Source organism: Macrotis lagotis, chromosome 2 (genome assembly GCF_037893015.1).
Source record: "Macrotis lagotis isolate mMagLag1 chromosome 2, bilby.v1.9.chrom.fasta, whole genome shotgun sequence".
NCBI classification, from domain to species: Eukaryota; Metazoa; Chordata; class Mammalia; order Peramelemorphia; family Peramelidae; genus Macrotis; species Macrotis lagotis.
The window spans coordinates 289375646-289400405 of NC_133659.1; the positions used below are offsets into that span (position 1 = coordinate 289375646).

Genomic DNA, 24760 nt, shown 5'->3' on the forward strand with positions numbered 1-24760 from the left:
ACAGCTGGGCAGCGGGAGGAGCCTGGGGGCCGAGGGGGCGGAGCTTCCAGTGTTTGCGCTCCAGCGGGCCGGCCGGAGTCGGTGGGGTCTCGGCGAGAGAGACCCCTCCCCCACCAGGTAAAAGGACCCCTTGGGAGGGTGAAGCCGGAGATGACCTCTGAACTGGGATGCAGAACCGACCGCCCCTTCCCCTCGGCTCCGAGCCACTGACCCCTGACCCCCGCCCCTTGACCTTTTGCCTGCTCTGATTTGGCCCCCCTCCCGGGGTTTCCTCAATTTCCTTCCTCCCCCGCCCCTCCCCCACCGTCCCCTTTTCTCTAATGATACCCCAGGCTTGCCACCCTGCCCTCCCACCTGAGCCCTCCCTTCCCTAAAATTCTCCAGGCGGCGGTACGGTGTGGCAGATTATTAATAATTAATACTAGGTGGGAGGGGGCGGGAGTTGCCCCTATTTGGAGTCCCAGTGATTGATTCCTTCGGGTATCAATCCCCTCCCCCCCCCCCCCCACCGCAGACCACTCTCAGCTAGAGGTGGGTAGCACCAGCTCCCCGGGCCCTGCCCGCAGTAGTGGGTGGATGGAGGCTCAGCACCAGCTGCTTCACTAACCCAGGAAAGGCTGACAACGGGGTCACCTTTCTTCCAGTACCTGCGTCGGATGTCGCTCACTTCAGTCCAGGATTTAACCTATAAAATCAGAGTCTTTCAGTATTTTAACAAGTTTCTTGATTAGTTTGTAACACCTTTCCCACTAGAATTCTTAGCCCTTTTTCCAATTTTTTTTTTGACCCAAAAGAATTCTTTGGAGTCTTTTTACTACATGGTAGGAATATATATATATATATATATATATATATATATATATATATATATATATATATATATAGTGTGTGTGTGTATATATATATATATATATGTTAAATTTATTCATCATAATTATATAACACTAGGAACAGCTAGGTGGCTCAGTGCTTAGAGCAGTGGCCCTGGAGTCAGGAGGACCTGGGTTCAAATGCGGCCTAGCTGCATGGCCTTGGGCAAGCCACTGCCTTGCAAAAACCTAAAAAAGAAAAAAGAATGAAGGCATAAATATATAACACTACACATATATCTATATCTACACATACATTATACCTATGTATTTGTATGGGTATTTCTTTTCTCTTTTTTTTTTTTAAACTAAGCAATGAGGTTAAGTGGCTTGCCCGAGGACACACAGCTAGGTAATTATTAAGTGTCTGAGGTCAGATTTGAACCCAGGTATTCCTGACTCCGGGGCCGGTGCTCTATCCACTGCACCACCTAGCTGCCTTGTATGGGTATTTCTATAGGAGCTTTATATACATACAGTGCATGTGTACTTCCATGTATTTATGTATTGTATACATATACACACACGCATATATGTATACATTTATACATGTGTTTGTGTATTTACATATGTGGATTGTGGGTGGATAGAAAGATAAGACTAGGGGGCAGCTAGGTAGAGCAGTGGATAGAGCACCAGCCCTGGGGTCAGTAGGATCTGAGTTCAAATGCTGCCTCAGGGACTTAATAATTACCTAGCTGTGTGGCCTCGGGCAAGCCACTTAACCTCATTGCCTTGCAAAAACCTTAAAAAAAAAAAAAGATAAGACTTAAAAAGCCTAAGATCTGAATATTCTGGACTCCCAGTTTTCAGGCAAGGGTTCCCTCCTGACTGAGCTTTTGGGTTAATCTATTCCTGTCTTCTGCTTCCTCTTCTTTATATCACATTTGTTTCCCTTCCCCTAATATCTGAAACTGTTCTTTTGACCAAGATTAAAAACAGTTCAGTAAAGCCAGTAAACAGAGAAACGGTACAATATTCTAGCATCACAGTACCCTACCTCTTCAATAAAGGGATAGCCCTCTATTTTCTCAGTTCTTTTCATAGGTCATTATCATTTCAGAGCATTCAGGTTTTTTTAAATTGTCCTTTTTTTAGTCATTGTATATAATGTCTTCATGGTTCTGTGTGATGCAAAAAGTTTTTTCTCTTAAGCAAGTTTCCCATTTCTACTGATTTCATATATGCAAAAACTTTTCCATTACATTTCATTTTTTGTGATTGTCTCTTTACCTTGTTAAAGAATTTCTCCCCCGGTCATAATTGTGAAAAATTCCTTTTCCTCCAAATTTTGTTTTAACAATATGGATTTTTAGAGGGGCAACTAGGTGGCAGTGAATAGAGCACTGGCCCCAGAATCAGGAGGACCTGAGTTCAAATCCAACATCAGACATTTAATAATTACTTAGCTGTGTGACCTTGGGCAAGTCATTTACCCCTTGCAAAAAATCAAAAGAAAAAACCCAATATAAATTTTTATAATTTTCAAGTATACATTTTTGATTCATTGTGATATATAGATACTCAGACAGCTCTGTTACTCAGTGGATGAAGTGCTGGGCCTGAAGTAAGGAAGACCTGAGTTCAGATGTGAACTCAAATACTAGCTGGATGACCCTAGTCAAGTCACTGAAGCTGTCTTAATCATCAATCTTATATTAAAATGAGAATAATAATACCTACCTTGAAGGTTTGTTATGAGGTTAAAATGAGATCATATATGTGAAATTTTTTACAACCTTAAAGCACTATGTAAATGCTAGCTTAATATTATGTTGATATTGATGGTGGTGGGGGCAGCTAGGTGGGACAGTGGATAGAGCACCAGGCCTGGAGTCAGGAGGATCTGAGTTCAAATGCTGCTTCAGGGACTTAATAATTACCTAGTTACTTAACTCCACTATCTTGAAAAAAAAAAGAGATAGTGGTGGTAGTGATGATGATGAAGGTCTAAACCTATATTTTTGCCAAACTGCTTAAGAGTTTTCCCAATGTTTTTGTCATATAGAGAATCATTCTTCCAAGAAGAAATTCATGTTCTCGTTATTGAGTTTGATTGTTTCTGATTCTTGCTTCAGTAGTCTTTCTCACTTTGTTCCATATTAACCAATACAGAATAATTCTGTTAATTGCTATTTTATAATAAACTTTCAAGTCTGAAAATACCATCCTACCTTTAGTCTCCTTTATTTGTTTTTTCCCTTGAAATTCCAGACCTTTGTTTTTCAAATAAATTTGGGTTTTATTTTGTCTAGCTCTTTAAAATATATCTTTTGTTGGGCGGCTAGGTGGCACAATGGATAAAGCACCAGCCCTGGAGTCAGGAGTACCTGGGTTCAAATCCGGTCTCAGACAATAATTACCTAGCTGTGTGGCCTTGGGCAAGCCACTTAACCCCATTTGCCTCTCAAAAATAAATAAATAAATAAATAAAATATATCTTTGGTAGTTTAATATAGGATTATAAATTTAGAGAGTGACATCATCATTTTTTTATTATATTGATCTAGCCCAACTATGGAAACATGAGTAGTCTTGTAATGATCTTTTCTTTTAAAAAAATTATTGATATTTTTGCATTTGCCTTTTTTTCATTTCTGAACATATCTCTCTTACCCCCTTACAATAGTAGGCCATTCCGTGTAGCAAAGAACAAAAAAGAAAGAGTGAGGAAAAAGTGTAGGTCCTGCAAGCCAACTAACACATCAGTGTCATAGTCCTTATCATATCTCCATCTCTTCAAAAAAGAAAGGAATATTTTTTTCAACTATAAAATGATAGAGTTGGATCTGATTATGATCTTTTATCTCTTTTAGAGTCAAACTTGGTCCTTATAATTAACTAATATTCAGTACTGGTTTTCTCGGATTTCTTTTATTGACATTATGGGAATCATTCCATTCATTTCATTTTTTTTTTTTTTTTTTTTAGTTTTTGCAAGGCAATGGGGTTAAGTGGCTTGCCCACGGCCACACAGCTAGGTAATTATTAAGTGTCTGACACAGATTTGAACTCAGGTACTCTTGACTCCAGGGTCGGTGCGCTATCCACTGTCCCAGCTAGCCACCTCTCATTTCATTTTTTATCAATTCATATGCCTTCCTGTGGATCTATGAATTATTTGTATTGATTTTTTTCTTATTACACAGTAACTTTCCATTATATAAATTTATCACAATTTGTTTAACCATTCTACAATTAAAGAGCATATACTTTGTTTCCAATTCGTTACTACAAAAAGTGCTATAGTGAATTTTTTGACCTATAACATTCTTGTTTTTACCTCCTTCAGGTATATGTCTAGCAAAGAGATGCCTGGATTTATCACACTTCCATATTGCTTTCTAAAATGGTTGGACAGATTCACAACCCAAACAATTGTGTATTAATGTGTCTGACTTTCTCTAGCTCCTCAAAAATGTAGTCTAGTTTAATATTTTGTTTTCTTTGCCGATTTGCTGAGTGTGCCATATAATCTCAGAATTTTTAATTTTTGTTTTCTTTATTTTTAGTGATTTGGAGCAATTTTCCATGTTTCTTATTAATTTACATTTCTTTTAAAAACTTTGTCCATATCCTTTGATCACATATCCCATAGGCATAGTTTTTTGGCTTATATATTTATGTTTATGTTTTTTTAGTTAATTATTTCCTCTTGCTTTCTTAGTTTTGTATGTTTTTGGATAGTAGGTTCTGATTATTTTTTTCTTTTACATTTGATGTTTTGTTCACTTCTATGTTATTTTCATTTTCTTCTTTTAGGGATACTTATGTGATTAAAAATTTATTGGTTTTGGGGGCTAGGTGGTACAGTGGATAGAGCATGGAGTCAGGAGTACCTGAGTTCAAATGTGGCCTCAGACACCTAGCTGTGTGGCCTTGGGCAAGCCACTTAACCCCATTTGCCTTGCAAAAAAAAAAAGGAATTTATTGATTTTAATCTTTTCAAAGAATTCATCCTTAGTCTTGTTTCTCATTTCAGGAGCCTTTTTATTTTAATTTATCTCTTTCTCTAGTTTTCAGGATTTCTTTTTGTGCTCTGGGGGGATTTATTTATTTATTTGTTATGATTTATTATATTTCCATTAATTTCATATTTATATTTAACTTCTATTTTTAAAATTTTTCTTTATATGCTTTCAGTGCTTTTTCTTCTGAGGATTATTTTATCTGCATCCCAGCAATATTATGTAGTTTCATTATCATTCTCTTTCACGTAATTATTATTTCTAGGAATTACTCAGAATTCAGAATATCATCATTAAGCCTCTATTTTATATATCTCTATCTTTTGCTGTATTGATGACTATTTATAAAGCATATATGTTCAGTATTTCTACTTCTTTATATTCATGAATTCTCTATGTCCTAGCACATGATCTGTTTTTCTTAAGTTCCCATGTGGCACTGAGAATTGTGTATACATATGGATACTTTAATGTTGGGGATGGTGCAATAGATAGAACTCTGGCTTTGGAGTCAGGAGAAGGGGAGCTTAAATCTAGCCTCAGATACTTGATGTTACTAACTATGTAACACTGGGCAAATCACTTAATCCTGATTGCCTCAAATTCAGAGCCATCTCCAGCTCCCCTGATTCATATCTGACCCTTGGACCCAGATGACTCCCAAGGAGAAAGTGAGTTTGGTGACATAGCATAACACTACCCCCCCATCCAAATCATGTGTTTTGTCATGATACTACTTCCCTGCTGTCGTGGTCTTCTTCAATTAAATTTGTTCAGTTCAGAGAAAGGAACATTAAAATCTCCTATGTTGTTATGTAACAGTCTAGGCCTTTTTGCAACTTAATTAACTTTTCCTTTGGGAAAGTAGATGTATATTTGTTATATATGCATTAACTACTCATATTAGTTCATTGATTATGGTACCCTTAACTATATTGTAGTTTCTTTACTATTATCTTTAACATTGAGAATTTTTATTTTCATTTTATTCAATAGCAAAATTGCAAATCTCTTCCTAAAAAAAATCTTAAATATAGGCAGTTATTTGGTACATTGAATAGAACACAGGCCCTGGAGTCAGGAAGACCCAAGTCAAAATTCAGCCTCAGACCTGTGCTAGTCTTATAACCCTGCAAATTAGTTAAAGTCTGTCAACTCCTATAAAATAGGGTTCAAGGTGCGGCTAGTGGCGTAGTGGATAGAGCACTGGCCCTGGAGTCAGGAGTACCTGAGTTCAAATCTGACCTCAGACACTTAATAATTACCTAGCTGTGTGGCCTTGGGCAAGCCACTTAATCCCACTGCCTTGCAAAAAAAAAATAGGGTTCATAGTGGTACCTGCCTTCTACAGTTGTTGTGATGCCTAATAAAATAAAGTAGTTAGCATATACTTGGCACATAATAGTTTCAATATAAATACTAATTATTACTGTAGTAATTATCATGCTTTATCTCATTTTCATTCTGCATATTTTTAAATATATTTCTTGTATGTACAAATTATTGAATTTTGTCTTGTTGAGATTGTTATAATTTTGTTTCATTGGGTTGCCTAATCCCTTCTTCTCTTTCTTTTTTTGTGAGGCAGTGGAGTTAAATGACTTGCCTAGGGTTACACAGTTCATAGATATCAAGTGTCTGAGGTCAGATTTGAACTCAGGTCCTTCTGACCTAGTTGTGTGGCCTTGGGCAAGCCACTTAACCCCATTGCCTTGCAAAAAAAAAAGCTAAAAAAAAATATCAAAACCTCAAGAATGGAACTGCTGAATCAGCATTTTACTATCACCTCACTTTCTAAACATTAGCCTCCAAGACCTTCTCTTCTGGCAAGTCAGGCCAAGGATTGTACTTGTCCGCCTGCTCATGGTCAGCTTCCCCAAGAAATCGTATAATAGTTATCATGTTTCCTCCCAAAATGTAGCTGTAATGCTTGTGGATTCTCAGATTCCCAAGGTCACTTCTGAGGGTGAAAGCATCATTGCTCAGAAAGAATCATTGCTCAGGCACCTATATTCAATAAAGAAATAAAACAAAGAGCTCATGCTCAAGTTTAGGTAAATAGCCCTCTGGCCAGTCTTCCCAAGTTGCTGGTTTGGGAGAGTGAACTGGGAAGGCTTGAGGCAGATGGAGAGAGGAGCACTCATCTCTGCTTTTTAAAACTCATGTAACTCATCCTTTTTGAGGACGGGGGGATAGATAAAGACAAAGACCACCTAGGATTTGCTGTATCATCCCAAAGCACCAAGGCCTTTAGTTCTGGGTTCACAAAAGTGACCCAGGATTGAACCTCCATGACTTCTATTATTTTCACATCAGAGGTCCAGACACTATTCTCTCTAGCTTGCTCCTCTATTCCCTACCAGTAGCCTTCTCTGTAGTGAAGAAAAACAATTAAGCTGAACTAGTTTTGGTTTCCACATACCTTTTTTTTTTTTCCTTTTCTATCTTTCATTTTCCTGGAGTATACATCCACATTGAGAACTCAAGGAAATAAGACTGAAGGAAATCTTCACTCCCAGATCAAGACACTGCCTGTCTACAGCACTGAAAAAGTGTCCCCTTAGGAGGTGCCATGCAAGGCACCTATTGGCATTTATGTGAAAGCAATTAGAAATTCAAAAGGTTATCCCCTAGTGGAGAGACTACTGTAGACGACGGGTGGATCTAAAGCATGGCAAAGTGAATGAACCCCATCTTATAAAACTAGATTTGTTTTGAGGATGATTTAGAAAATATTATTTTCCATTTGCCTGACAAGAGAGGCCAAGTGTTTTGAACTTTCAGAATATGTAGGGTTTGTTCCTGTTCCAGAATATCAGGGACCTTAGTATCTATTCCTGAGTGCTGTGGGAAACCAGATAAAATTGTAATTGGGAAATATTTAATAGAGCATAAAAATTCAAGAGAACATGGATAATGTTCTAATATGTGACTTTCTAAGACAATATATGCATGTTAGTGGCCTGTTTAACATTTCATTTTGATATCATTGATCTAGTCCAATCTCCTGGTTTCTCAGATAAGAAAACTGAGAGGTACAGAGTTCTGAAATGTTATATTAAATTAGACTCCCTCACCCCAATTCTAGGATACTTTCTATAATACCATGTTATTTCCTTGAGCCTCTTTTACTTTATCTGTTTAATGGATATTATCTCACTGTCCCCCCACTTAAGGTTGCTGTTATAAATGACTCAAGAATACTTAGTCCAGAGTGATTAAAATGGTTTTTATTAAGATATCTTAACAAAAATGGCACACCTCTCTCATGGTGGGAGAGAGGGGCAAGGAAATCCCAACATACAAGCTCTTTTATGCATTTTGAAAGACTTTGTTCCTGCCCCTTCATGCCAACCATAGGCTGGGGTCACAAATCTAATTGATACATTGGTTCCTATAAATTTCCCAACCCTGCTCATTATACTAATGAGCAAGAACAGATAGATCTCTTTGAACATGTGCAAAGGAGAAGGTCAAGACTAGGTTACTCTTTCTTGACCAGTTAAGGACTAGTTTCTTCTAATCTAATTTGTCATTTTTGGAATAAGATTAGGAAAATTCTCCCAGTTTTATGATTGACTGGGGCCATTCCCCCTTTGTAATGGATTTCAAAGGGCCCCCCCTCTCTGTACCCTGTGAAGACCAACAAAGCCCTTCATGCCTCACAACTCCCCTCTTTTCTTTTTAATAACAATTTGGTCTTCACCCTTCACCAGCAGTGTTTTCCTCAAATTAACTCATAATCTTCATCTGATAGCACTACTGACTTTTTTTTTTGCAAGGCAATGGAGTTAAGTGGCTTGCCCAAGGCCACACAGCTAGGTAATTATTAAGTGTCTGAGGCTGGATTTGCACTCAGGTTCTCCTGACTCCAGGGCTAGTGCTCTAGCCACTGTGCCACCTAGCCACCCCTGTTTCTCATCTTAGTAACACAATACCACTTTTCTTTAACCCAAAGGTGTTAGAATAGAGTTTAAAATCCTAAACCACATAACTCCTTGCAATAGTTACAATAGTGTTAAAATAGTTTATAATCCCAAATTAATTTAAAATCTAGGTTATTTAAATCCTCCCATTCTGTACTAATTTTGTCAGAACGTTAAAACACTAGCATCCCTCAGTGTGCTTCTCAAAACTCTAGTTCAGAAACTTTAAAAACAATGAGAGTCATTACTCAGGCCATGTGGTCAGCAGATATTCATTAAACATAATTTCCTTTCAATAAAGGAGTCTCTTAACCCCTGGATCTTAGATATTTTTTTCTCTTTCCCAATCACACACCCCACCTGTGGAGGGATCTTTCCCTTTAAGGCTTAAGTACTTAAGCTCTCATGTCTATCCCCCCACCCCCCCACCCCCCACGGGTGGGGCACTTAGGTAGACTCAGTCCTGGATTCAAGTCTTAATAAGATGGCGGATGGGATCAACACCACCACATGTCCAACCCACCACCCCTTCCCCCAACCCAGGGAGAAAGCATGGGATCTTTCCCAGACACTTATAAGGATAAAAAAATCTCTCATAGAACTTCTCAATCTTTCCCTTAAAGGTTCTTTCTTCTCTTGTTTTTTGTTTTGTTTTTTTGCAAGGCAATGGGGTTAAGTGACTTGCCCAAGGCCACACACCTAAGTAATTATTAAGTGTCTGAGGTCACATTTGAACTCAGGTACTCGTGACTCGAAGGTCAGTGTTCTATCCACTGTGCCACCTAGCTGCCCCTGGTTCCTTCTTCTCTTAAACTCTTCTAAACTCTCCTCAAACCACAGCTTTTTCTCTTTAAGAATCCCCCTCCCTTCCCTTAACACACCTAGCACAGCTACCACTGGCTCAGTGAGGGAGAGACTGATTTCCACGTGGGGGCCACTGCATACTTCCTTCCCCCTTACCTTCTGAAATTCCAGGGCCCAACTCCCAGCCATCCCTCTTTTAAAACTTAAGCTGGATCCTCAGACCCAGAAATGCCTAAAACAGATACTTACACAAGACAGGACATAGAACGAACACACACACTCCTGCTGGAACATTCAAACTCACACAGCACTGGATCTAACCGGCTTCCTTCTGACTTCCTTGGCTTCCAACTAGCAGCCACATGTCTCCCTTGCCCCCCAAACCTGGAGGCAACCTTCCTCCTTTAAGATTTTGGAGAAATTCCTGGAGAGGGAACATAAATCCCCCTCCATCAGGGTACTCTATCATTCTCTGGCCTCTCCTTTGGGATATCTCTCCCACATGGAGGACTTCTCAGCCAGTCCAGGGTGGTTCTGGCCATCTATGCCACCTTGGAGAACTGTGGTTCTCCTCCCAGACATTTTAATCACTCTTGGCTCCAAACCCGGGCCAATCTTCCCAGGAATCTCTGAGATATTTCCCCAGCAAAGAACACCAAGAAAGTGGGTTTGAAATCAAGCCATGTGCACTTACTTTCTTGATTTACATTAGTATCTCAAGACGAGCCCCCAAATTGTTATAAATAGCTCGAGAATACTTAGTCCAGAGTGATTAAAATGGCTTTTATTAAGATATCTTTTTTTTTTTTAGGTTTTTGCAAGACAAATGGGGTTAAGTGGCTTGCCCAAGGCCACACAGCTAGGTAATTATTAAGTGTCTGAGACAGATTTGAACCCAGGTACTCCTGACTCCAAGGCCAGGGCTTTATCCACTTTATCCACCTACCCGCCCCATTAAGATATCTTAACAAAAATGGCACACCTCTCTCATGGTGGGAGAGAGGGGTAGGGAAATCCCAACATAAAAGCTCTTTTATGCACTTTGAAAAACTTTGTTCCTGCCACTTCATGCCAACCATAGGCTGGGGTCACAAATCTAATTGATACATTGGTTCCTATATGTTTCCCCATCCTGCTTATTTTACTAATGAGCAAGAACAGATCTCTTTAAGCATGTGCAAAGGAGAAGGTCAAGACTAGGTTACTCTTTCTTGACTAGTTAAGGACTAGTTTCTTCTAATCTTGTTTGTCATCTTTGGAATAAGATTTGGAGAATTCTCCCAGTTTTGTGATTGACTGGGGCCATTCGCCCTTTGTAATGGATTTCAGAGGGGCCCCCTCCACACCTTGTGAAGACCAACAAAGCCCTTCATTCCTCACAGTTGCTATGAACAAATAGTTCTATAAATCTTAAAACACTATATAAATGTAAACTGATATTATTATTTTTCTGTAACAGGAATACTTGACCAGAAGAGACTCTGCTGGTCTTCTGAGCTCGAATCAGACCCATCTGAACTATAAAAATTTGCAGTGTGCCTGGAGCTGACTCTACCTGAAAAAATTCACAATTGGATACTTCTCTTCTTGTTGTGGCCTATAGTGTCTAGCCCTGGATGGCCAAGTGGGAGATTCTTCAGGGGCTAGACCGGCCATTTCAAGAGCGGCTACATGAGCTTTATTCCAAAAGTCTCTTGCCTATGGATGTACGGAAACACCTAGCTTCTTGGATTGAGGACCAAAACTGGTAAGGTTCATGAGTGGTCCCTCTGCTCCCAGGGTTCCTAGAATTGGGGCACATGGGACATGAATAGTGAGAGGGAGGTCTTAGGATAAGAGGAAAAAACCTTACTCAGGGCCACTGAATTGTGACCCCTACAAAGATTCTTACCTTTTTCTCTATCTTGGCTGTCTAGGTACCAAGCAGCCATGGACCCTGATACATCTCATGCTTACTTGCTCTTCCATCGTCTCCTGGATCAACTTGCCTCCCAATATAACAACTATAGTCAGGAGTCTGACCTACTACTACAACATAATTTAAGAAAGTTCTGCCGTGATATTCAGGTCATTAATGTTGAGGTTGACAGGGGCACTGAGCAGAAAAGGGCAAGGGGTAGGATATAGGTCCAGGAAACACTAAAGGATGGCAGTAGAGGCAGGCTGAGCATCTGGGGTAGGTGGCACCAAGGGTGGCCATGAAGGAATCATGGTGTTCCCCTTAACCCTATTTAGGCCTTGTACCAGGATAAACCCAACCAACTGGCTGGGCTATTTTATGATCTGCTGCTAGAGGAAAAAAATATTATGAGCCAGGCTCAGAGGACCCAACAGGTAAGGAAAGTTCTCTTGGTTATAGTTGGATTTCTGAGGAAGTGGGGTGGGGTGGGATGGAGTGGAGGACTGGGAAGGCCTTTCATATTGTCCATGGAGACAGCATATCCATCAAGGTCCCTCAGCCACACTAGGGTGGTAACAGAACAACAGGTACTAAGTCAGTGGGCAGATATGTTTATAGTCCTTCTTTCAGGACCATGTAGACCCTGAGGTACCCATGAAAACAAGACAGCAACAGGAGATTGAGACTCGGATCCAGGAATTGAAGGATATGATGCAGGTAGTAAGAGCCAGAAGCTGGGTGGGCAGGGTTCCCATTGATCTCCCCTGTAAGTCCCTACCTTCCCTTCCTCATCTCAGCTTTGTTCTCCCCTCCCACTCTGCAGAAACTGATTAAGGATGTTTACAATCTGAGTGACCTACAGGATGTCTTCTCTTTTCGATTCAAGACACAAAACCCCTCAGGTTGAGTGATTCTGAGGGATGGGATCTTTTTCTTGGAGGCTGCTGAGGGTCTTGGAGGGGTGAGGAAGGTGGGAGGGGGTGGGGCACCTAGCAGTAGATTTAGATGTCTGAGGTGACTGGTTGGGCTGGGAGGGGGGAGGGGGGAAGAGATGCTGGAAGAAGTTCTGAGAAGACTAGTGGGGTAAATGGGACCTGTGGTATTAGTGAGTTGGGTTTGGACTAGTTCTCTCTCACTGTTCTCCAAACCTCTGTCTTACTTGATACTTTTCCTAACTTACTGGGACATTTGCCCTCTCCCAAGACCAGAAACAAGTCGGGAAAGAAACTTGGGTGTCTGAGCCTTGGTTCTGATCCCTGCTTCTTGCCTTTGCTGTCCAGCCCCTAACCAGGCCAGGCAACAACAACTCCTGCAGGAAACACTCAATGACCTGGACCGAAAAAGAAAGGTAGGAGGCAGATGTGAATGGGTATTGTGGAAGCCAGAAGGAAGAACTGGGGGGGGGGGGGATGAGGTGGGGGAAGCCCAGGCTGGCTATAGAAACATATGGGGAGGGGCGGCTAGGTGGCGTAGTGGATAAAGCACTGGCCTTGGAGTCAGGAGTACCTGGGTTCAAATCTGGTCTCAGATACTTAATAATTACCTAGCTGTGTAGCCTTGGGCAAGCCACTTAACCCTGTTTGCCTTGCAAAAACCTAAAAAAAAAAAAGAAACATATGGGGAGGGAGGCAGAGTTTATCTTGACCTTGGTTTCTTGGACTGTGGCATGATGCAGTACCTGGGCAAGCTGTAAAGGGTGATGGGACAGTGGGTATTGGCTGGGGTTAAGACTTGTATGCTTCTTGACTTTAGGAAGTGTTGGATGCCTCCAGAACATTGCTGGGCCAGTGTTCTACTTTGAGTACACTCCTGCTGCAGGAGCTAGACGAATGGAAAGAGCAGCAGCAAAAGGCCTGTATTGGGGCCCCGGCACACCGAGGCGTGGATCAGTTAGAGAGTTGGTAAGGTGACTTTTCCTGCCTCTCTTCCTCTAGTGATGCTTGGCAGCCTTACCTTCCAAAAAGTGACCCTAATTCAACCCCTTCCAGCAATCTCATCCAGTCTAGTCTAGGGTTTTTTTTCTGTTCATATTTTATTTATGGCAAATAGTACTCTATACACTTAAATAACAAAATTTGTGAACCCATTCTTTAATTATTGATTTTAGGATTTGGGGTTTTGTTTTTTTACTAATTTGAACATAAAGTATCTATGTAAAGTTTTTTGTGTTTGGCATAAATTGGTGGAAAGAACCATCAAAAACATCCATAGGGCATAGTCATAGTGATATATCTAAGTCCAATATTGTTATAATTTTTATCTGCCATGTTTCTTCTTTTTTTTTTTCTGTTTTGCATGGCAATGAGGTTAAGTAACTTGCCCAAGGTCACACAGATAGGTAATTATTAAGTGCCTGAAGTCAGATATGAACTCCAGTCCTCCTGACTCCAGGGCAGGTACTCTATCCACTGCACCACCTAGCTGCCCCCATGTTTCTTTTCAAAAAACCCACACCATCAGCAACAGATATCTCTCACCATAGCTCAGACAGTGCTGAATTTTGCTCTTTTTAACTGTTATAAATTTAGTGGAGTTACTTAAATGTGCATTTCTGTGATTATCGGAGGGGGTTTGAACAATTTTTCAAAAGGTACTCTTTGGGGGAGAAGGTACCCAGATGCAACACACTTTTGGACAGGGCCAGGATGAAAGGAGAGAGAGAATGGAATAAATGAGAGTGGGGAGAAATAGAGTGGAGGTACAACTAGTAATCGCAACTGAGGGAAAAATATTGAAACAGCTTCTCTGGTGGACTTATGATAAAGAAAGCAACTCATAATTACCTAGCTGTGTGGCCCTGGGCAAGCCACTTAACCCCATTTGCCTTGCAAAAAAAAGAAAGCAACTCACCCCAGAGATAGAGCCATTGAAATCTGAACACAGACTGGAGTACATTTTTCTCTCTCTATTCTGGAGGTTTCCCATCTTCTTGGAAGGAAGGCATTTATGTTTATTCTTATGTTTACTCCTACAACATTCAATTTACATCAATGTATGGCATGGAAACAATGTAGAGACTGTCAGACAGCCTTCTGTGGGGGGGGGGGAAGGGGGGGAATTGTAGAATTCAGAGCCTTGCAAAAAATGATAGGTACATATTACTATTGTATATAATTGGAAAACATATAAAATGTTAAAAGAAAAAAAAGGTACCCATTGGTATTTCTTGATTAGGAAAGTGACCTCTTCATATCCTTTGAACTCACCCTTCTGTGTTCCCAGCCCTTATCCTTTTCTGTTGGGAGAGCAGATTTACCTACAGCCTAGTTGCTTCTTTTATTTTTTAAACCAATCTTATTTTTAGATCTTCAGAGTGACTGAAGGAGAGCCATTTAGGGGAGGGGTGAGATCTCTATGGATCTTGTCATTTCATCCATTTCCTCTTTTTTCCATCTCCCCAACTAGGTTTACAGATGGAGCAAAGATACTATTCCAACTAAAGCAACAATTGCAGAAACTTGAGGATTTGAGCAATGAAGTCAGCTATGAGAATGATCCCTTGAAAACCAAGCTACCTTTACAGGGGTTGTTAGAATTGCTGCAGCTTCTCCTCCAAAGGTACCACTATGGAAGGCATACAATCCTGGGGAGACAGAAAGAGGCCTTTGGAGGGGAAGAGCAGAGAAAACTTGGGCCTTAGGAGACTCGGGAGCTACTCTGTGTCACACACTCAACAGTTCCCTTCTTTCCCCTGCCCTAGAGCCTTTATAGTGGAATCTCAGCCTCAGATGGTTCTGCCTGTCAATCGACCTCTTGTCCTTAAAACTGGGAATAAGTTTTCTGTCCAAACACGGTTGGTATCATAGTGACAATCTCTCCCAAATTATGGTTCCCTCTTCCTCCTATATTTATGTAATCTTCCTTCTTTTGTGCTGAATGGATGTTTTACTTTTTGGTTAAAGAAAAGTTTCTATTCTCTCTCTTCCCTTTCTCATCTCCTTCATTTTTTTTCTTCCCAGTTTCAATTTAACAGATATTTAAGAGACCACCATGTGAAAAGTGTGTCCTCAATGCTAAGGATAGATATGACATGGGTCCTGCCCTCAAGGAGTTTGTAATCTAAAAGGGTTGAAGAATAAATTCCCAAATATAAAAGGAGATTAAGATGAGTGAAAAGGAAAGGTCCAGGTGCAGTGCTGTGAGATATTTGAGAAGGGAAGGATCACTTTCAATTGGGTGGTTAAAGAAGGACTTCATAGAGAAGATGCCATCTAATGGTCTTGAAGAAAGGTAAGGAGGTCAGGCTGGGATATGAAGCCCATTCCAGACTGGGTAAAAAAAACCTGAATTATAAACACAGCCGAATGGTTCTAAAGAGTGGAAATCCCTTATTTTACAATTGAGGAGATTAAGGAGCTTGCAGAGATAGGTAACACAGGTAGAAAATAGGAATGCTAGAATTCAAACCCAAGTGATTCTCTTCTTACTACTTTCCTTCAAACTCCCCCTACTCCCCACTGACCCTTCAAACATCTTGGCCAAAGGCCAAGGCTGACCAGCCTTTTCCGTTCCTTGTGCAGGCTCTTGGTGAGGCTGCAGGATGCGAATGAGCCCCTGACTGTGCACATCTCCATTGACAAGTGAGTCAGGGAGAGGAGTGTGTACATATGAATAGAGGGCTGTTAGGATGGAGGGTACTTACAGGAGGGAGGGAGGGAATCTGGGCACTAAAAGGGGGATTCTCTTCCTAAGAAGAGACTCCAGTTCTATGGGCTGCCCCATTAACTCTCTTTTCTTATTTCACAGGCATACTCCCCAAATAAAAGGGTAAGAGCCTGGGAACTCATTGTGGAATGGGATGTGACAAGGACAAAAGAGGATAATTTTGTCTCCTAACCCTTGAACCTCCAGAGGGGGCGGGGCTGGGATTTGGCCAGATCCTGGCCACTTGTCAGATTTCCTGTATGTCCCCTGCCTCCTGGAACTTTACTTCACAAATGGGAGTCCAGAGGCAAGTTCATCTATGTCTTTGATGCCATCTGATCTTTCAATTTAGGTATTGTAAGGAAAGCATTATGTAAAAAAGGACCACTGGCAATAATGCCAGTTATTGATACTTTTGGTTTTATTATTTCAATTGGAGCAGCTTCCGAACATTCAACATCCTACCCTCAGAACGGAAAACTTTAACTCCTGAGAAAGGAAGAAGCCAAGGCTTGATCTGGGACTTCCGCTGCCTGGTGGGTAGAATCAGAACCCTCAGAGACACGAATGAAGGGGAGAAATTTGGGGATGAGGCAGTGGCATTGCAAGAGGAGGCAGAGTGCTGGACAAAGAACCTGAGATACTTGAATTTGAATCCCACCCCAAATACTTACTAGTCAGATGATTCTGGCAAGTCACTTAACTTCTCTGAAACAGTTTCCTCATCTGTAAAAGGGGATAACAGTACCTACCTCTCAGGTTTGCTGTGAAGCTCAAGTGAGATAATGTATATAAAATTCTTTGCAAACCATTAAGGGTTTTAGAAGTATAAGGGGACCCTGTTCTAACCCCTTTTCCCTCCTCTTCTGTTCCCAGACAGTGAAGGAGCAGAAGACCAGTGTCTCTGGGAAAGGCAGCAGTGAGGTGAGATTGGGGAGAGAAGGGGCTGGTTCTGTTGTCAGGCAGCCAGCAGTGCTTGCTTACCAGGAACTATATCTTTTAGGGCCTGCCCATTGTGACTGAGGAACTTCACATCTTTAACTTCACTGTCCAATACTCCTACCAAGGTCTGAAGCTAGACTTGAAGGTAAAAGATGCTAGTAGGAAAAGAAGAGATGAGAGAGGGAGAGAGAGGGGCCTTCCCCTCTGGGGATGGAGCACCAAGCCTGCTGGTATCACCATGGGACATTCTCTCCCTCCTTTCCTCTTAGACCAATAGTCTTCCAGTAGTGATAATCTCCAACATGAACCAGCTTTCCAATGCTTGGGCTGCCATACTCTGGTTTAACCTGCTCAGCTCAGATCCCCAGGTAAGAGACCAGGGAGAGATTCTCCAGTGTGACAGGGAGGGCTGTAGAGCCACAGGCACCTCTGACATGGACTGGCCTTCCCATCTTCTCTCTAGAACCAGAAGTTCTTTTCCAAACCCCCTAAGGCCCCATGGACGGTGTTGGGCCCAGCCCTCAGCTGGCAGTTCTTTTCCTGTACTGACCGAGGCCTTGACCAAGAGCAACTTAACATGCTGAAGAAAAAGCTGTTTGGTACAGATGATTTCCATTCCCTTGAGAAACTCCAATCCCCTTGGTGTCATACATTCCCTGTCTAGTCCCTGTCCACTTGTCCACCCCTGTCCAACCACAGAATTTTAAGGTGATGAGGGGCAACAGAGAGCATCTAGTCTAATCTGTGCCCTGCAGATATTGCAAACGAGCTTTCAGCTCAAAGGCTTCTGGTGCTGAAGAATTTGCCAGCTCTCCTGGCAGCCTGCTCTATTCCATTCTTGCCTAGTTAACTATCTGGAGTCCTCTATCCCTTCCTCCTGTGGGTGTGATCTCTGGAGACAACCAGGATAAATCTAATTGTACATAAGACCCCTTCAGATACTTGAAGACAGAGTTAAGAGAACCCCTGCCTGTCCTCTCTGTGCCAGTTGCATGTTCTCCCTTAAAAATATCATGGAATTTTCCAGAACTGTCCCTCTGTTTGAACCCCCTGTGTCCTTCTGACCTTCAGGGAAAGAGCATAAGAAAGAGTCGCAATTGTTGCTATCCTGGATTACCTTCTCCAAGGTAATGACTGCTCTCTGATGATAGACCCCCCTCCATTTAGGCTCCTTTCACATTCTCTGAGGTGTTTCCTCTTCCTTTACTCTCCTTTAGCAAGACAGCCCTCCAGGGAAGCAGCCTTTCTGGACATGGTTTGACAAGATCTTGGACCTGGTCCACACTCACCTGAAAGAGATCTGGAAAGATGGGTATGATGTGGACACTCTGGCCTTGCCTCCCCCGCCACCTGTTCTGCTCCACTGAGCATGGGTTTGGGGCTCCCCCTGGTGGGCACAGTGAGCCCTGTGGTGCTCTTCTGGAGACTGGAGCTGGTATGGTCCTGACTGGCATTTCAGTGTCTCTTTAACGTTTGCAAAGCATTTTACATTTCTCATTTGAGCCTCCTAGTGGTGCTGTGTCATATGAATATCCCTTTTTTTTGTTTTAATTTATTTTTTATTCTCATTTTGTACAAATGTTTTTCTTTACATTAATAAAATATACTTTTTTACAAGTAAACAAAATACCCCTCCCCCCATGAATATAGATAGACTTGCTTGGGCAAAAAAGTAAAGGGGGGAGAAAAAAATTAAAATTAAAAAAAATAATAGTAATAATTGTAGATATGGCCAGGTGGTGCAATGGACGAAGCACCAGCCCTGGAGCCACGAGCACCTGAGTCCATATCCAGCCTCGTAAACCCAACAATCACCCAGCCGTGTGACATGCAAGCTCCCCGATCCCCACTGCCCTACATAAACCAAAAAGAAGGAAAAAAAAAAGACCCAAAATAAAATAAAATAGTAATAATAGTACGGGTGGCTGGGTGGCAGACAGAGCATTGGCCCTTGAGCCAGGAGCACCTGGGTCCAAATCCGGTCCCAGACACCCAATGATCACCCTGCTATGTGGCCCCAGGCAGGCCACCCAGCCCCACTTGCCCTGCACCCTCCCCCAAATAATAACAAAAAATGTGTTTCAGTCTTTGTTCCAACACCATCAACTCTATCGTGAGTGGATCATATTCTTTATGATGAGTCCATCACAAAAGTTACTTCCATATTTTTCCAACGTTGCCATTGCTGATCACAACTCCCTCCTTTCTTATTTCTCCACTACCACGTCCTATATTTTTTCTCTCTCCTTTCACTCTGACTCTGCTGTAGGGTCACTGAGTGGCACAAAAGACAGATCCCTGGTCCTGGGGCCAAGAAGCCCTGAGCCCCCATACCACCCCTTAGGCCCAGAATCCATCTGGCCCTATGGTCCCGGGCAGGCCATCCAATCCCAGCCCCTTGCAAGAAGTAAAAAAAGAAAATGTGTTATATCTGACCACTGTCCCCCCATGGTCCATCCTGTCCTCCTTTATTCACATCCCCACCCCTTCCCCCTGCTCCCCCCTCCTTCTTACTCCAGTTGTCTATACCCCATTGAGTATATTTGCTGTTTCCTCTCCTATGCATCTCTGATGAGAGCAAAGGTTCCCTCATTCCCCCTTGCCTCCCCCCTTCTATATCATTGCAATAGCTCATTGTAATAAAAAAAATCTTATTATGTGAAATATCTTGGACTATTCCCCCTCTCCTTTTTCTTTCTCCCATTCCATTTCCCTTTTTTCTTATTGACTCCATTTTTACACCATATTTTATCTTCGAATTCAGCTTTCTCCTGTGCTTCAACTATAAAAGCTCCCTCTACCTGCTCTATTAACTGAGATGGTTCATATGAATATTATCAGTATCATTTTTCTATACATGCAGTTCATCCTCATTAAGTCCCTCCTATTTCCCCCCTCTCCTCCAATCTCCATGCTTCACCTGAGTCCTGTATCTGAAGATCAAACCTTCTGTTCAGCTCTGGCCATTCCAAAAGGAACCTTTGAAATTCCCCTGGTTCATTGAAAGTCCATCTTTTTCCCTGGAAGAGGACATTCAGCCTTGCTGGGTAGTTCATTCTTGGCTGCATTCTAAGCTCTTTTGCCTTCTGGTATATTGTATTCCAAGCCCTATGAGCTTCCAATGTAGTTGCTGCTAAGTCCTGTGTGATCCTGACTGCAGCTCCATGATATTTGAACTGTGTCCTTCTGGCTGCTTGTAATATTTTCTCTTTGACTTGGGAGTTCTGGAACTTGGCTATAATATTCCTGGAGGTTGTTTTTTTGGGATCTCTTTCTCTGGGGGATTGGTGGATTCTCTCCATTTCTATTTTGCCCTCTGCTTCTAGAATATCAGGGCAATTTTCCTGTAGTAATTCTTTGAAAATGATGTCAAGGCTCTTTTCCTGATCATGACTTTCAGGTATTCCAATAATTTTCAGATTATCTTTCCTAAGTCTGTTTTCCATATCAGTTGTTTTTCCAATGAGATATTTCACATTTTCTTCTAATTTTTCATTTTTTTGGTTTTGAAGTATTGATTCCTGATTTCTGGTAAATTCATCAATCTCCCTGAATTCTATTCTTTGTCTGAAGGATTTATTCTCCTCAGAGAGTTTTTTTATCTCTTTTTCCATCTGGCCAATTTTGCTTTTTAAAGCATTCTTCTCCTCAATAACTTTTTGAACTGTTTTATCCATTTGACCTAAGCTGTTTTTTAGCATGCTATTTTCTTCAGCATTTTTTTGGATTTCCTTGACTAAGCTGCTGACTTCATTTTCATGTTTTTCCCGCATCTCTCTCCTTTCTTTTCCCAGTTTTTCTTCTAACTCCCTCCTTTGATTTTCAAAGACTTTTTTGAGCTCTGTCATAGCCTGAGCCCAATTTCTGTTTTTCTTGGAGTCTTTAGATGCAGGAGCTTGTGCTTCCTCATCTTCAGACTGAGTATTTTGATCCTTCTTGGGCTCATTTGCAAAATATTTCTCAATGGTCTTCCTCTTGTTTCTTTGTTCATTTTCCCAGCCTAAGCCTGTTTTTTTGGGGTGCTTCCTGAGCTTTTGGGGCACTCCCACAAGGGTCTCAGTGTGTGAGGTTCTGTCCTCCCTCCTGGTCTGTGAATGACCATAAGTACCCCCCCTCTGCCACGGGGCTGAGGTGGTGGGGAGCCCTGCTGTTCTATGGGGGGGCCTAGACTGCGATCAGGATCAGAATGTGGTCAGAGCTCCAGAGTCCTGTTCCAGGGGCAAAGGACAGAGCTCTGCAGTCTCTCTTCACTCCCCTCCCTCAGCTCAATGGGCTCATGCCCTGGGGGCTCCTGCTTCTGTTTCCAGGTCTGGGCTGCAGAAAAACCAAGCTGCTCCCTGTGTGCCCCGAGGGCTGGGCTCCACGTGCTTGCTCTGGCAGAGGTTCCCCACAGTTCCCCCACTTTGTGCTGGTGCTCCCCGGGGTGCAGCTCAGGAGACTCTCCCTGCTGCTGTGAGCTGAGTCTCCCAGCGCCCTGGGGCTGTCTCCGGGAGGCTGAAGTTCTTTTGCTCTGGGGGGCCATCCCTCTGGCGGGCTGCCCCTCCGGCCCAAGGGAGCAGAGCCTTTCTGCTCTTTTCCAGGTTACCTTGAGTAGGAGAACTGCCTCACTGGGTCACTTTGTGGGTTCTGTCTCTCGAAAGTTTAGTTAGAGTCCTTAGTTTATGAGTTTTTATCAGAGAGCTCCTAAGACTCAGTCCCTTCATGTCGCCATCTTGGCTCCGCCCCTGAATATCCCTTTTTTTATGGATAAGGGAATGGGTTTATCCAGGTTACAGGAGTTGATCCTGGACTCCCAGAAAGCAGATTATACCTGAGTCTCTTCTCACTCTCAAAAATCAGTCTTCTGTCCACTCACACTACTTCTCATAGGAAAGAAGCAAAGGGGCTCATTTGCCAACTGTTTCCCACTTCCTTCTTTCCGTTCCATATTGCAGGCACATTAAGGGCTTTGTGACCCGTGCCCAGGCACTACGGTTGTTGGAAAAAAAACTGCCAGGTACCTTTTTGCTGCGATTCAGTGAGACTTCACAAGAGGGGGGCATCACCTGTTCATGGGTGGAACATCAAGATGATGGTAAGTCTGAAAGACATAACCTCCCTTAGTCCTCTCCCTTACCAAGTTTTTATCTCTGCTTGGTTTGCCCTTTTGACTTCTGACCACTTCATCTCTGACCTCTTTGATTACTTGACTGGGATTAAGGAGTGGGAGAGTGACCAGTGCCTTGGCATAGAAAAGGCAGACTTCTATTCCTTATAATGTCTTCTCTTCCTCTCCTCCCTGCCTCAGACAAGGTGGTCCTTCAATCAGTAGAGCCGTATACTAAAGAAATTCTGCAATTAGTCCCGATTACAGAGATCATCCGTCATTACCAGTTACTGGCTGAGGAGAATGTGCCTGAGAACCCACTGTGCTTCCTTTACCCTGGCATACCCCGGGATGAAGCTTTTGGACCCTATTACCGTGAGAAAGGTAGAAACATGGAATCTTAGGGCTCAAGGAGTCCTGTTAGAGATTGTATGATCTAACCCCTGCAACTCTTTAATGGGAACACTGATTCAGTGAGGCGTGAGTGATTTGAGCAGGGTCATCCAGTTAGTGACCAACTTGGGTAGTGTGGGATTGAAGGCAATAGGAGGGGGCTGGAGCTTTGATTTACCTTCTAGATCATTCTTCCTTCCTAATCCAGCATGGATTATATCTCTCCCTAATACAGATGATTTTATGAACCACAGGAAATACTTAAGAAGGGAACTCATTGTAGTATCCAACAGGTAAGATGAGACCTCCTTTCCTAAGCTGCCATGCTTTCTTCACCAGTCCATGTCAACTTCTTTCAGCCTTCCTTTATCTTTCCAACTTCCTAAAATATTTCTTCTTTCTTCCTAGTCTTCTTGTTCTTCATGTGCTCCTCTATTCTTCCTTCTCTGCTAACTTTCTGTCCTTTACTGTTTTTGGAACAAAAGAACTTCAACCCTCTACTTCACCCCTATTCCTCAACCTCTTCTCTATGAATCTCTTATAGGAATTCCCTTATCTCTGCTCATACAAACTCTGCCCTAGTCTGGCCCTTCTCCCCTTGGCCTGGGCTGTTGCAAGAGCCTTCTGGTGGATCTCCCTGCCTCACTCAGACTCCTTCCCCACATTGCCACCAAAGTCTGATCATGTTGTTTCCTCAGTTACTGCTGGTGTTTCCCTCTAGCCTCAAGGAGCAAATAGAAACTCCTCTGTTTGGCTTTTAAAGCTTTTCACCACTTAACCCTTTCCTTTCTTTCCAGTGTTTTAACATGGTGTTTTCTCCATACATTCTGTGGTACAGCCATAACAGTTTACTTGCTTTTCTTCATATGATTTCTTCTGTCCCCAGACCTAGAATGTTTTTCTTAGTCTCTGATTCCTAGATTCCTTGGCTTTCTTTAAGATTCAACTTCAGCCTCACCTCCCCCAGCTTCTCTATAAGCTACCTTCTAATTACTCTGTGTTTTAAGACCTCTTAGAACATAAACTTCTTGAAGGCTGGGACTTTTGTCTTTTTCTTTGGATCTCCTGCACTTAGAACAATGCACTCAATAAATGCATATTGATTGATCAATAATAAACACACACAATAACTGAATCTTGTCTCTTTATATCTTTCCTGGTGTATTTAGGCAGGTTGATGAGGTACAGTCACCATGTCAGTCACTGGAGCCAGAAGTGCCAGACTTGAATCTGGAGCCACATCTAGGGTGGGAGCAGGAGCCTGAGCTTCCCTTTGACCTACAGGAAATAGGAGACGACCTGCTCACTCTGAAGGTGAATGATATCGAAGGTGAGTGAGGGTGAATATTGGCCGTGAGCTCTGCAGAGGTTGCCCAAAACCTAACTAGAGTATCCTGTAGCCTGTAGCTGAAAGAGCAGAAGTTTTTGATTCTAAACTGAGAAAGACAATTTGCAAAGGGTTCAGCTCAAGCCCTCTCCCACTCATAGTGACCCTCTCAGCCTTTCCAGTGCTTCCTAGCTATTGGAGAGGCAGCTTTCTGTCTAGGCCTTTGACCTGATTCCCCTTTCTGCACTGCCTAGCCCTGAACAATGACATACTGACCCGGGATGCTATCCTGCTGAGAGATGACCCCGTGTTACCTATCCTGACCCCAGGAGATGAGGGCCCTACCTCTGTGAGCCACTTCATGGAAGGCACTGCTACTTTTGATCTTCCTAATTACTAGGAATTAAATTTCTTTTTTTCTTCTGCCTCCTTTATCCCTCCCCATCATGATATGGTAGACATCAAGACCCTGGTGTTTCTTTGTTTGGCGTGGGTCGGGGGCGGCAGTGGTGGTGGTGGAGGAATGGAATTAGGAAAAGGAAGAAACAAAACTTCCTGTTCTCCCATACCCAGTTCAAATTGTCTCTTCTTTGTACTTTGTGAAGTCCCATGTACCCAGTTTTTCCTTGTAAAAGATAAGCAATGTCTGCTTCATTTTACTTTGTGAGGCTCTCTCCTGAGATGGGAGTGAATAAACCCACTAATAACTTGGTTCTCTAGTCTTTTGAAGTTTACAAAGTACTTTTTCCATGAGCAATAGCCACCCTGTGAAGCATGGACAAGTCCCACTGTACCTACTGTATTCATTTTATGACCTGTCCATTGTCATATAGTTATGTGACCTCAAGCCTGAATTTCTGACTGTTCTGTCCTCTTCCTGTGTTGCTTTCCTGTCCTGCCT

The 24760-nt window shown here is 42.3% G+C and overlaps 1 protein-coding gene across 3 annotated transcripts; it reads left to right on the forward strand.

Annotated features, from left to right (window-relative positions):
* The first annotated feature begins 13 nt into the window (after positions 1-13).
* Positions 14-24570, forward strand: STAT2 (signal transducer and activator of transcription 2). 3 transcript variants are annotated; one of them, XM_074226374.1, is made up of 24 exons: positions 14-117; positions 11027-11314; positions 11484-11634; positions 11803-11901; positions 12086-12184; positions 12291-12369; positions 12748-12815; positions 13220-13368; positions 14873-15025; positions 15168-15260; positions 15988-16047; positions 16214-16234; positions 16554-16647; positions 16988-17035; positions 17115-17198; positions 17323-17421; positions 17517-17652; positions 18125-18180; positions 18271-18365; positions 21988-22127; positions 22341-22523; positions 22768-22825; positions 23702-23862; positions 24114-24570. In XM_074226374.1, the coding sequence occupies exons 2-24, from the start codon at positions 11184-11186 to the stop codon at positions 24257-24259; spliced, it is 2403 nt and encodes an 800-aa protein (XP_074082475.1). In that variant the 5' UTR covers positions 14-117; positions 11027-11183; the 3' UTR covers positions 24260-24570. The 3 variants fall into 3 exon arrangements, with proteins under 3 accessions (XP_074082475.1, XP_074082477.1, XP_074082476.1); XM_074226376.1 differs by having other exon boundaries at positions 22395-22523; XM_074226375.1 differs by having other exon boundaries at positions 12098-12184.
* The last annotated feature ends 190 nt before the right edge of the window (positions 24571-24760 follow it).